At 36.9% G+C, this 12,918-nt stretch overlaps 1 protein-coding gene across 4 annotated transcripts in view; it reads left to right on the plus strand.

Moving 5' to 3' along the window:
• Positions 1 to 464: 464 nt before the first annotated feature.
• LOC126457592 (thialysine N-epsilon-acetyltransferase-like) overlaps positions 465 to 12,918 on the plus strand; it is a 56,519-nt gene continuing 44,065 nt past the window's right edge. Inside the window, exons 1-2 of one of the 4 annotated variants that reach the window (XM_050094026.1) lie at positions 465 to 743; positions 11,703 to 11,838. In XM_050094026.1, coding sequence (XP_049949983.1) covers positions 11,773 to 11,838 — 66 coding nt within the window. In that variant the 5' untranslated portion in view covers positions 465 to 743; positions 11,703 to 11,772. Of the gene's footprint in view, positions 744 to 811; positions 834 to 3,501; positions 3,696 to 11,702; positions 11,839 to 12,918 lie in introns of those variants that run through there. The other 3 variants (XM_050094025.1, XM_050094029.1, XM_050094027.1) reach the window with 3 other exon arrangements.

Genomic DNA, 12,918 nt, shown 5'->3' on the forward strand with positions numbered 1-12,918 from the left:
AGTATATTGTTCTCTAGTTCTAAAATATATGCTCTATAGATCTGGCTATAGCATTATACGTTAAACTGACATTTTTTTAAATTAATTTTAATGTGGTAATGTTACTGTAAAATTGACACTGTCTGTCCAGTCATGGCTAATGGAAGACAAAGAACTGTTAATCAAGGTAATATCAGTCAAAATCTAACTTGTAAGGTGACATAGCGTAGTGAGTGTGAATGCATACTGACGTGATGGTGCCGTGACGTGACGGCCAGTGTGATTGGTCTTCACAAAAGAAAATGTTGAAGTTTGGAGTCCTGTGCAATACACGTTGATAGTGCGTATTAATCATTAATGATTATTATTAGTGCTGCACATTATTTCTGATAAGTAAATTTAGTTATGAATTTATTGAAGTAAAGAGCTTTCTCTAGAGAAAGTTGGAACATCTTACATTTGTTTCTAATATCTTTATGTCACCAATGTGCTATAATATCGTTGATGAACGGAAGATAGTTTGTGAGATAGGTCGCTACCGAAATTTGTATGTAGTATGTAAACAAAACCAACCAAACGTGGCAGCCCGGCGAAAAGAAATCAACTGTTTTACGCAGAATGAAAGTATCATATATCATCGCGAAAATTCGGTACTTTAAATACTTCTTGAGTCTTATTTGTAATTCCTTCTTAAACTTTTTCAGCACTGAGATTGCTGTTTCACAAACTTGAGGGGGAAAAAAGAAGCTGATTAACTATAGGAGGTGTGATGCCTGCACTGTTAAGTCTTGTTTTGATAGCCAACCTAATCTTAAGCGACTACCTATTTAAGAAGCAGCAGTTTCTAACGCCAAGTATATACCGCTTATATCCTGAAAGTTGAATTTCTCGTTCGTTTGTGATACGTATGAAACATTGTGTCATATTTAGATTATCATTCCGTTATACAGCCTTAAGAGATGTGCCTGGGACGAAAATGTATTTGTAAGAAAAAGTCGTCGCAATGATAATTCCTACCATAGACTATTATTAAATGAGGGTACGCGTTTCACCATTAACAGTGAGGATGACAGTGAAAACCACGGGAAAATTTCGTAATATGGGTGTTGTGACATTGAAACCCTTTGGAGTATACAAGCATGGAATCTGTTCAATACGTGGATGGTGTCACAGAAACAGTACCTCCATCGCTAATGACTGCTGTTTTCTTACAGGAGTTTAAAGATTGATGTTCCAATTTGCAGATTACATCTGGTAAAAGGACTGTTTGAAAAATATGCACTTCAGTTGGCAGTAAATTATCACGTTCGTGACAAGTCCTTAATGACAGCATAATGTGACGTACATGGTCGTAGATTGGAACTTTTTCAAGTTTATTGCAGACATGAGGTATGCAGAGTTGTACTGGGATCAGCTTCCACGATAAGCTTCACGTTCCTTAAATGGTTGGTTACGTCAGTTCAGAGGAAGGCAATGACATAAAACCTACTTCAGGATTGTGCGTAATTAATTAATGTAGTATTCAAACCGACTTCAGGTTTTGTACTTCATGAGAATTTAGAACCAATTTTTAATTGTTATTATTTGTCTAGAGAACAATGCAGGATTATTTGTAAACCTCATATTAGAAGCAAGAATCATAAATGAGTAGTGGTAATTTAAGTACCATTCATACAGGAAGACAGTATATATTTGTTGAATTACTGTGGTTGCAAAATAAATATCATAAACTGAAAGGCCTTTGGGAGTGCTGCTGTCTAGAGATTTGTACATTAAAACATAGAGGCAGCCATTTGCAAGTATTTTGGGGACAGATGCCCAATTTCGTAGATTTTTATGTTTTGGGTATTGTCAGCTGGAGCATTGTAGATATTATAACTCAACTAATATTCTGTGAATACGTTTGTTACCGTATTTCAGAATCTGTAGTTTGTGAGTGTGATGTTTATTGTTCCATCTTGTCTGTTTCTTTTCCTTATATTTGTGCTTGTTTAGTTATCAGCTGAGTTTTATGCCATTTTGAGTCTGTTCATTCTACATTTCTTGCATTTTTATAACTTTGGTTTTAGATTTTGTTGGACCTCTCTCTCTTTTCAGTATGGTAGTTTCCAAAGTGTTTAAAGTGAAGTGTTAGATACCACTTCGTTAACTTTCAATGAAAGTGTCACGTTTCAGCATAACCTAGTTGTCAAACAACCTTCAGATTAATAAATCACCATATTTAAGATTTCATATTCACTTTTGTTAGCTGCATCTATTCATAACCAAAGTGTCACCATCCAACATAACTTTGACCTTGGGGTATGCTACAGATCAGCCTGTCACCACCTACAGCATTCCAAACACCAAAATAGACACAAGAAGAAATATAGTTAATATTCAGGTGACCTGTTAAGTGGATAGATATTCTGTGGCTCACTGGTGAGACAGAATGGATATACAACAGTGGGACTAGCATACTTATTGTATACTCATTTATAGTACTTCTGCAAAATCTCTGTACTGAAATTCATTAAAAACCTGATATCAGGGCAAGAACTGCATTTGATTGGTGTTTACTTTAGGATTATAACCAATTTAACACAACAGTTTACACTTTTAACATGCAAACATATCTGCAGTTGCTACATGCAGCTCACTTACAGTTGTAACAGTGATAGTATGATGTATCCCTGCTTGTGGCATGTTTAGAATAAAAGTGTCAAAAATAAAGAATGGGTACAATATTCAGAAAAAAGTACAAATAGGCCTACTTGGGTATCAGCCTCAGGAAGTGGAAAATTGAAAATTAGCTAGGACCTGAAGGTAGGAAGGAAGAAAGAAAACAAACTGTTATGAATCATTAATTTGGGAGACCTGCAAAAGTGGTAGGAAACACAGAAGAGGTGGACTGTGTAAAGATTTATTTGTTGTGGGGAGAACCAGGATTGTACAAAATCTCATGTAATGCACTAGAGAGTAACAGGTGAGATTCAAATTCATAATTATTAATAATGAGCTGCAAACTGTTCGTGATACAAATATGACAGCGGAAAGAGAGAAGAAACCACAGATTAAACAAGTTTTGTGGGTGGTATCTTCATGGTTCACAGATCCACAATAAACACATAATTAGCATTAAATACATCCATCACAAACGTCGTTGCCGTACTGTGTCAAACATTCTCCCTCCTCCAGCTTGACTGTTGCAGATACTTTGTTTTAATTCAGTCCAACCAACAAACCAGCTTCCCAATTGTTTTCTGTTAGTATACGAGCCAAGCTGATTTCTTCAGGTATATCAATTTAGCTGAACCTTAATGGCAGTACTCCCAAATGACGTATTTGTTTTATTACCAGTTTTGCTCATCAGACGTGAACATCTTCAGGTATTCATTTTATTTATTTATTGGTCCTTGGACCATTTGGTACAATATTGAATACATCAGAAACATACAGAAATAATGTATACATATAAAACATTTACAAAATAGGATAGGATAAGGTGGCGATAGGGCAGGAAATTGACCATGGGCTAAACAGAGGAACCATCCCAGCATCTACTTTAGCGACAAGGGTAAACCATGGAAAATCCAAGCCAGGGTGGCTGACAAGGAATACACCCCAGTTCTGAATGCATGTCCAGTAAATTAAGACTGAAGGAGCCACCTTGTCAGTACATGATTGGAAAAGGAGTAACAAAACACATCATACACATTGTGAGAGCAACATGCACAGTAAGTAAATAATTAAAAGAGAAATTTTGAAAATAGAAACACTACTGCAAAAATGAAAAACATGGACAAAATACATGACACTGCATAAAAGTACAAAATGCACTATAAGTAACTGTACTGCCTTGATGATGGCAAAATGTTAAATGTTTAAAACTCTGTAGGCACCGTTATCAACACAAAGTGTCTTACTACCTAAAATAGTAATACATCAATTAATATGTAACCTGGGGTGGTTTATCTGTATGTTATTCCTAATGGACACTGTATCCTTTGCAGGCGGTTCTTGCATTTACCATTTTATTATGTTCTAGAAACATAATGTGGTTAGCATACTCTGTGCAAATGGAAAAATATTAAATTCTAACACGTGGATAAATTTGTTCAGTTTGGATGCAACATTTCATTTGGCAACTGTATGCTTGCATAGCGTATGAATTCACGTACTCATAGGCAAAATCTAATGCAAATTAATTCCTATCAAATGTCAGTGTTTCCAGATAAAGTTATCTCTATCTCATTCAGTGCAAAATAAATAGTTTACAGTGAACTCGTGATAAGTGACATTAGTTTAATTGTATGGGTGGCTTAATACTTGCTGAATTCACTACAAATGAAAACTGTTTCAGTTTAGATTTAACTCTTGAAGGCTAACCTATATACAGGTGAGGTCATGAGGGTTTGTCATATACTGAATGTATGTATGACTTCTGCAGCCGGCCGGAGTGGCCGAGTGGTTCTAGGCGCTACAGTCTGGAACCGCGAGACCGCTACGGTCGCAGGTTTGAATCCTGCCTCGGGCATGGATGTGTGTGATGTCCTTGGGTTAGTTAGTTTTAATTAGTTCTAAGTTCTAGGGGACTGATGACCTCAGAAGTTGAGTCCCATAGTGCTCAGAGCCATTTTGTGACTTCTGCAGGGAGGAACTGAAAACTTGTACACTGAGCACTATCATTGACCTGGTCCAGAGTCAGTTACAGTAAGTTATGATCATTGTGAAAATAGCTTATATAATTTGTTTTTCCTCTGTATAATGTGTTTAAATTGCAAAGGAGAATATCTGTAGGTGAGGACTGACTGTTTCAAAACAGAACAGTTTGATAAAGACTTCTAGCCGAGCAGATTCCATAATTCACAGTTTTGTGTAATGTGATACTTTGTTTTTGAGAGATTTTTTTTCTGTCCTCTTTTTTCCCCCTTAATATTTTCTTCGTTCAGACATGATAATGCCTGCCCCTCCGTACAAGAAATTTGGTTACGATAGATTGATCTGTTATGTAGCCTGAGTTCTATGTTTATCTGGAAAGTGACAATTTGTTTATCTCCACAGGTAACATACTTTCATTATAAATATCTAAAACTTGAAGCTAAATTATGAAATTCTGTAATACATGATAGACAAATCCCTGATGAGTATTTATTGTGCATATAACGTACATATATTATACATCAACTACAAAAAATTGAAGAGGGGAAGCACCATATAACTTGTACCATTTAGTTCAACTCATTTTACTATTGTTTTATAGCAAGTAATAGTATGTATGTATCCGGATCCCGCTCCAGCTACTGCTGGGTCTGGGTGCTGACGAGTCCTCTCCATTTGTCTCAGTCCTCCCACCACTTTTCTTCCTCCACTTGCTGCCAGGTCGCACCTCTCCTTTTCACAGATATTCTCTCTCCCGTTTTGCACCATGTTCTTGGGGGCTCTTTAGGTCTTTTTCCATCCATCTTTAGTTCTTCCATAATTTTGGGAAGTCTCTGCCCACGCATCCTCTTAACATGCCCGTATCATCTTAAAAAAAATTATATATATATATATATATAGAGAGAGAGAGAGAGAGAGAGAGAGAGAGAGAGGGGGGGGGGGGGAAACATTGTTTAATGTCCTTTCTCATATCTCCATTCCATACCCAGTCCATTCTTGTTTTTCTGTTAACTGCTCTGAGAAATTTCATTTCCCCTGCTTGCAGTCTGCTCCCATCCCATTCTGTCATTGTCCATGTTTCTTCTCCATAGGTGACAACAGGGAAGTAAGAACTCTTATACATAAAGAGTTTTGCTTTTTATGAAACTTCCTTATTCAAAATCAGGTGTTTTATTGTTTGGCAGAAATTGCCTCCCTTCTGTAACCTCCTATTAATTTCGTTGGTTATTCTTCCATAACAAGATATTTCACTCCCTAAATAAGTGAAACTGTCTATCACTTTGAGGTGTTCTCCATTCAAAGTAATATTCCCATTGATCCCTTTGTCTCTTCTAAATACAATTACTTCACTCTTATGTTTATTTATTTTTAATCCATATGTTTTCATTATTTCCTTCCATGCAAGCTGTAACTGTACAGCTACCTCTTTATCACCCCATATTACCATATCATCTGCAAAAATCATCATTTTTTTCTTTTACTGTATCTGTAACTGTCCTACTCATCCCTCCATCACAACATTAAAAAGTGCATGAGATGGAATACTTCCTTGTTTAAGTTCTTGTTTTTTTATATATATATATATATATATACACACTATTCTAAGTATACTATATATACTATTATAAGTTATAGTATATATAAATGTATATATAGTATATATAAATGAAATTTAAATTGTCATATTTTCATTGTATTTTATATAATCTATCCTCTGTTACATAGGAAATCTCATCCTGTCTCACATTATGTTAATGCTCCTGTCTAACTCATTTATGGGGGATTGAAAGTAGTTTTTTACAAGCTGTCATGTGTATTACAATTTTTCATTCAATCAAAGTTGACGTCAGTTGTTCAGTTGCTATTTTGCAGTTAAATTGGATGTACGGCTTGGTGAGTGTCGGACTACAAATCTAAAGATTTGAGATTTAATTCTCAGTCAGTTACAGAATTTTTTTCAGTCACTTACAGCTTCTTTCACCTCTGGCCCTGATCTGTGTGGCAAAAATTCAAGTTTCAGTATGTTTCAGGGTTCATCTAAAAATGTAGATCCCCATAAATGGCAGAGACAGTCAGCTAAAGGGTCAGTTGAAGGCAAGGATGTACCACCCCCACTAAAAACACATCTAGTGGAACACTTGATAGTTCATAATTACTTTTCTGTTGAGGACAGCATACATTTAGTTCAACTGAAACCTAAAGATTGTGTAATTGTGTGTGTATGTCATATTTCTAGACAAGTAGTACGTGGCAGATCACAGTTAAATTTCTTCACCAGTTTTCTGAGATATATTTCCAAAATATTCCACATTTGTGTTCTACAATTATTTGCGTAGTGTTACACATTATTTCCTTAGTGATGTCACACCATACAAAATGGGAAACACGGAAGCGTCCGATCCCACCCGTCTGCTTTGACCCATGACGTCACAAATATGGCGGAAACGACCATAAACCACGATTCCAATATGGCGCATATAAAGTCGTTACGTACACATTATGAGGACGAAAATACAGCGAAAAACACACACACGTTCCACAAAAAGCCTAATGACACTAACGGGACAAGCGCGGGAAATAGGGGGTTTTTGGGTGGAGACAAACTAAATATAAACTAATTTAGACACCCACCCCCATTCAAAATCACGCAAAACGACGAAAAAAACCATCACAATACTCCCCAAATACCACCAAACACAATATCATCTGGAATCTGACACTTCCCTTGACCTATATAGCTCAACAGAAGATCCCGATCCCATAAATTGGGCTCGAACACTTCCCTTGACCTGTTATCCTTAAATCTCCACATACAGCCGTCCCTGGTCCGAGAAGCCGGAACTTTAAGTAAACCTCATTTCTTCACGACATACTGAACACTTCACGACTTCATCCCAAAATCCGAATAGTTGAAGAAACTTTATTAGAGACAACGCACTGTCCCCCATCATAGCAGACAACCGAAAACTGTTGACCCTTTCAGTCATATCCATACCTACCAAAGACACAAATAAAGCAATTTACCAAAATTCACACACGACGCCACACTCGCAAACTAAACCAAGAACATCACCTAACACACCACCAGAGAGCACCATCGATCGCATCAAATCGACACCTACAAACACGCCACTCTCACAAACTAAATTCCGCGCCGTCGTGACGTCACACACCACAGGCTTACGTCACAGGTCAATGCCGACGGGTGGGATCGGACGCTTCGGTCGACCCACAAAATGAATATCACGTATTGTCTTTCAGAGCTATTCTTTGGCAGTGGTGCCATGTAATCAGAAGTTGTATCATTACTCACACAGGGATTGTGAGAATAAGATTAGAATAATTACTGCATGTACAGACACATTCAAACAATCATTGTTCCCAAGCACTGTACATGAATGGAACAGTAAGGAAACCTAATAACTGGTACAGTGAGGCATGCCCTCTGCCATGCACCTCACAGTGCTTTGCAGAGCATAGATGCAGATATAAATTACAGGTGTTGTGAGCATTTGTAATCCCCCACTACCAGTTGCTATGTTGTAATGAATTTTGGGTGCAGCATCATTACCTTATTCTGATGCTAAGTACTTTCTAGGTGTGAAGCCAAGTAGTTCCAAAATCAGTTTGCTTATTTGAACATTTTTTGTGCTTTCCATTTTATTGAAAGTTCATGGAAGTGGATCAGCTCTGTCAGATGTACTTGGCATTGATAATATCAAGTATGAAGTGATGTGCAATCTTTCCCAGTGCACAAAGATTTATTCTCATTGGTGGTTCCTATATTCAACCTAAAAAGGAATGCATTCTGAGAATATAATCCAATAAATATTGTGATGTGAGTGTGAAATTTTGAGTAAATATGAATGATTTTTGTGTTATTACTGACACTTGTGAGCTTTGCTGTGCTCAAACATTAGGGGCAGGTAACAGTAAAAAGAACAAGTAGTTTTTTTGTGTTACAGAACGTTTCTGCTTGCTTTATTACTTAGTGTCATAAAGACTGTGGTAAAGTTAAGTAATGGTCATCAATAATAGTGTTGCTGTTTGCTCAGAAAACTAATGATGTCCCTTGTTACACCACCTAGATCTTCAAGATGCTTTTGAGTCCTCTGTATTTAGGTTCATTGATCATTAATCAGCTGTTGCTGTCAGACCATTGCAGGCTGTTGATGCCCACTGAGTGCCTGTCTGGTCCTCAAATATGGCATTGTGAAATTTCATATGATGTGTGTGACAAATTGTGCTCACATTTATTATTCTGAGAAGAACTGGACTATCATTGTATTACTAAACATTACCTGGAGTATCATTTCAAGAGGTTTTCTGATTACCATGCTGGCTAAACTAGTATAAATCTTCACATAAGATCATCACATGGATATGTAGTGTATTGATTTTTTCATCCTGTTGCTGATAATGCTTCTACTTAGCTTGCATTGTGAAACTGTAAAGATTTTTTCAACTTCTGTTTTTGCTAGGTGATTTAATTATTGTATGCTTCACATTTGTGGAATATGAGCTGTGTTGTAATTTTCCCCTGACGTTTGTAGATTAAGAAGATGATCTGAAAACACTGTGGTGGTTTTTTGATGGCATTGTAGACCAGTATCAAAAACTCCTGTTAAAGGATATTCTATGTATGCAGGGAAGAGAAGAGGAAAACATGACACACAATGATAATGTGAGCACTGAAAGGTTGGCTTTAGACCAGTAACAGTCTGTTGCAGTTATTCAGCCAAGAACTTTCCATACATGTTTAATAACTCTGTCAAGCAAGCTGGTGATTGTAGATGTATGATATCATCTTGTTCAAGGTGCTCGTAGAATCTAGGTCCATGTGCATCATGAGGAAAGGCCACATATTGTTGCAGGATTTTACCCCTACAGACTACAGTGGTCATAATGCAACTAAAAACACAAACAATGGCATATGTACTTCTAACATGATGCTGCCCACCGACAAGAACACTCGTGTAGGACCACCCCAATATTGCCTGAACCAAGACTAATCCGTGAACATGATTGGGCATTCACTTTAGGCAAGGCACCATGTGTACCAAGACTGCTGGTATGTTTGTGAGTGGGAAATGCTTCTGGTGGGTCACCAAGTATAACAGAGCAAACTCTTGAAGCAAAAAATACGTACTCTGACAGTGATTCAGAGGCAAGGCAAGATAACTATCTTGCCTCTGGATTGTAGCAAGTAGTTGATCCTACTTGTAATGTTGCTGAACGATTGTTTTTTCTCTAATGGAATCTGTTCTGCAACTGGGAGGTGACACTATGGGCAACATTCAATTCCAAGTCCATAATCACATTGACTGTGTTCAGCTTCTAATGTGTCTCTGATGTCGCCATGCATAATGCAGTCAAAGTATGTTTCCTGTGCCATCTTGCATACAGCAACTTGATTACTGTTTTCTAAATGCTCATATCATATGGTCAAAACCAGTACATTCACCACATTGGGGCACCAAGTATGTAGGTTTCCCTGTTGTCCCAGTGTAGTTTAGTATGGATGATGTCAACAAAAAGCAATTTTTGTTAGGAGGGGGGGATCTTAGAGATCTGTTAACTTGGGTATATACATGTAAATGGCACAAATACATTCCAGCTTCGTTTATCACATGTAATATAAAGTGCACTAGCATTTTTTAAAATTTCTACAGCAGCTCTCTGTTCATTCAGGAAAGAGTATGGATGTACCCAATGTATTATTTCCCAAGTATGCCTCACTTCAATCTTGATAGTTTCTTATATTATCTTAAGCTGTGACCCTAAAGTTGGTGTTTGGAAGGTGCCTAAACACCTTCTTGGATAATCAAGCAAATATAAGGTGCCCTACTCATCACGACAGCTTTCAAAATTTACCAAAATTTCTTGCAGTCTGCTCTCTTCCGATGGATCATTATTTGATGATGTCAGCTGCCATGGGTAACTGTGGTGTTAAAGTGCTTGATACATATATTTTGTGACTGTTTCTGTTGGATGGTTCGTTACTTTTTCCCTTGATCATGTTATGGCTGCATAGTTAAAAATTTCAAAATGGTCTAAATGTAGGTATGTATTGTATGCACACACATTTTTTTGTTATTGTTTTAGCGGTGTTTCACGCACCGACTGTAGCTGGAGAGCAGTGGTATATATGAAGTCAATCTTTCTTGCTCATGCAGTGCAGTTGTTATATATGTGTGTTTTGTGTTTCCCAAGTGGCCTGCTCACTGTAGATAAATATCTTTCTTTTCTAAGGCAGTGTAGATATCATCTACTATGAACTTCTGAGCTTACGTAAAGTGCCAGTGATTTGAAGTGTAATAACTTATACTGATTCATAATTATGAACTCAAGATGCCAAGAAAAACGGTGTGCACCCTGGGCTCAAAATGTCACTAACGGTATTAGTTGATGAGCCTATTGTTGGAAATCACCAAACACTTTCTGTGCCTTAGCCTGGAATTTTTCCCACTGCTCAGCATGTCCAGTGTTTGCTAATATCATAGTTTCACTCAGTGCAGTTCAAGTATCAAAAACTATATATACATGACACAGTGCACAGTTCCACCACAGTTGGACTTGATAACTCTTGTATATAGCCCCTTAGCCGTTTGTTGGAATCTGAAGTTACTAGAGAAAAACTGTATCTGATATATTGTTGCCAAACCTAGTTCTGTCAGAGTATTAAAATACCGTTGTTACCATGGAAGTATTCTCACTTTTGTTTGAAGTTTATGCTCTTGTTTATTAAGTTTCCAATGTTGGCATATCACTGATGACAATGACATAGACGATAGTACTGTGCTTGAGAGTTAGGATTGGTAGTATCCTGTTGAAATATCAAGATCCAGTAGCTGATTGGGTTGCAAAGACCATAGTGCATGTGTTGTCCATTGTGTATTGATTGTCTGAGATGCATTGTCCATAGCATTATGGAGTGACTTGGGTTGCTGTTCCCTTTATATAATTTTTTTATTTCCTGTAGTTTATATTTCGTTGTTACAATTCTAGCAGATAAATATTGGTGGTGAAATTTTTGTTGTCAGTCAAATGTAGAAACTGAACAACCTACTTACTCATGGCAGGTAATACGGGGAAACTCCATTTAATGTAACCAGCAGCATTTGCACAACAAGGCCGTCCAGACAAAACACCATGGAAGGTATAATCATCAGAGAAGCAAGGAAGGAGGACTGCAGTGAAATAAAACGACTAATTAAGGTAGTTATGCAATGAACTAAATAGTTACCTGGTTTCAGTTAATGAGAATGTGTGTTATTTTCTCGTACAAAATCTGTAAAACATGATGGAGTAAAATATTAAGTGATGCTTTCTAGTAGTTTAAAGCTATGTCCCATACTTGAAGTTAAACCAGGAATCTTGCCTGCATGTAGTTTTAATCTGCCAGGGAGTTTCAAAACTGCATTTTCCACTGCAGAATGAAAGAAAATATCAAGTGATTAATAAGATGTTTCAAATCCTTTACGACCCTAGGACAATAACAGTTATTTCTTTTTAGAGTGAAAAGCATTAATAAAGTACTGTGAATTATTATTATTATTATTATTATTATTATTATTATTATTATTACTATCATCATCATCATCACTCTTCAGAAACATGTAATTACTTTACAAAAGCACAAAAAATTGTTATAAATTAGAATAGTTTTTACTGAAGAAAATTTTTATTATTTTCATCTATATTATTTTGATTGTATATGTGGTGCATGTTGATTAACATGAATCTTCACCTGTCTCATTGGTACTAAACCAAAACATTACGTTTTCTCACCATTTCTAGTTCATGTTATGAAAAAATGGGTGGAAATTATTTCACATCACCTCAGAGCATGATTTTTGGGAAGGGTGAGGGTGTTGTACTGCATGTCATTTGACATGTACCATATGGGAAGATAAGTAAAGTCTCTTCTGTTTAGACTCTCCTCTTACTTCCTGATCCTAGGTAACTGAGAAGAGCCACTGTGCACAAACAGGAACAATTTTTCACTTGTTGTCAGGGCTATTAGTAACTTATGCAGCTTGACACACAGTGATGTCACAGTTGCGAAATCTACCTGCAACATGGCTGATATCTGTAATTACAAATGGATAAATTTTTTATTTGTCCATCTTGATAACCACAGAAGATGTTACACTACTGGCCTTTAAAATTGCTACACCACGAAGATGACGTGCTACAGACGCGAAATTTAACTGCCAGGAAGAAGATGCTGTGATATGTAAATGATTAGCTTTTCAGAGCATTCACACAAGGTTGGTGCTGCTGGCGACACCTACA

Source organism: Schistocerca serialis, chromosome 2 (genome assembly GCF_023864345.2).
Source record: "Schistocerca serialis cubense isolate TAMUIC-IGC-003099 chromosome 2, iqSchSeri2.2, whole genome shotgun sequence".
Classification (NCBI taxonomy): Eukaryota; Metazoa; Arthropoda; class Insecta; order Orthoptera; family Acrididae; genus Schistocerca; species Schistocerca serialis.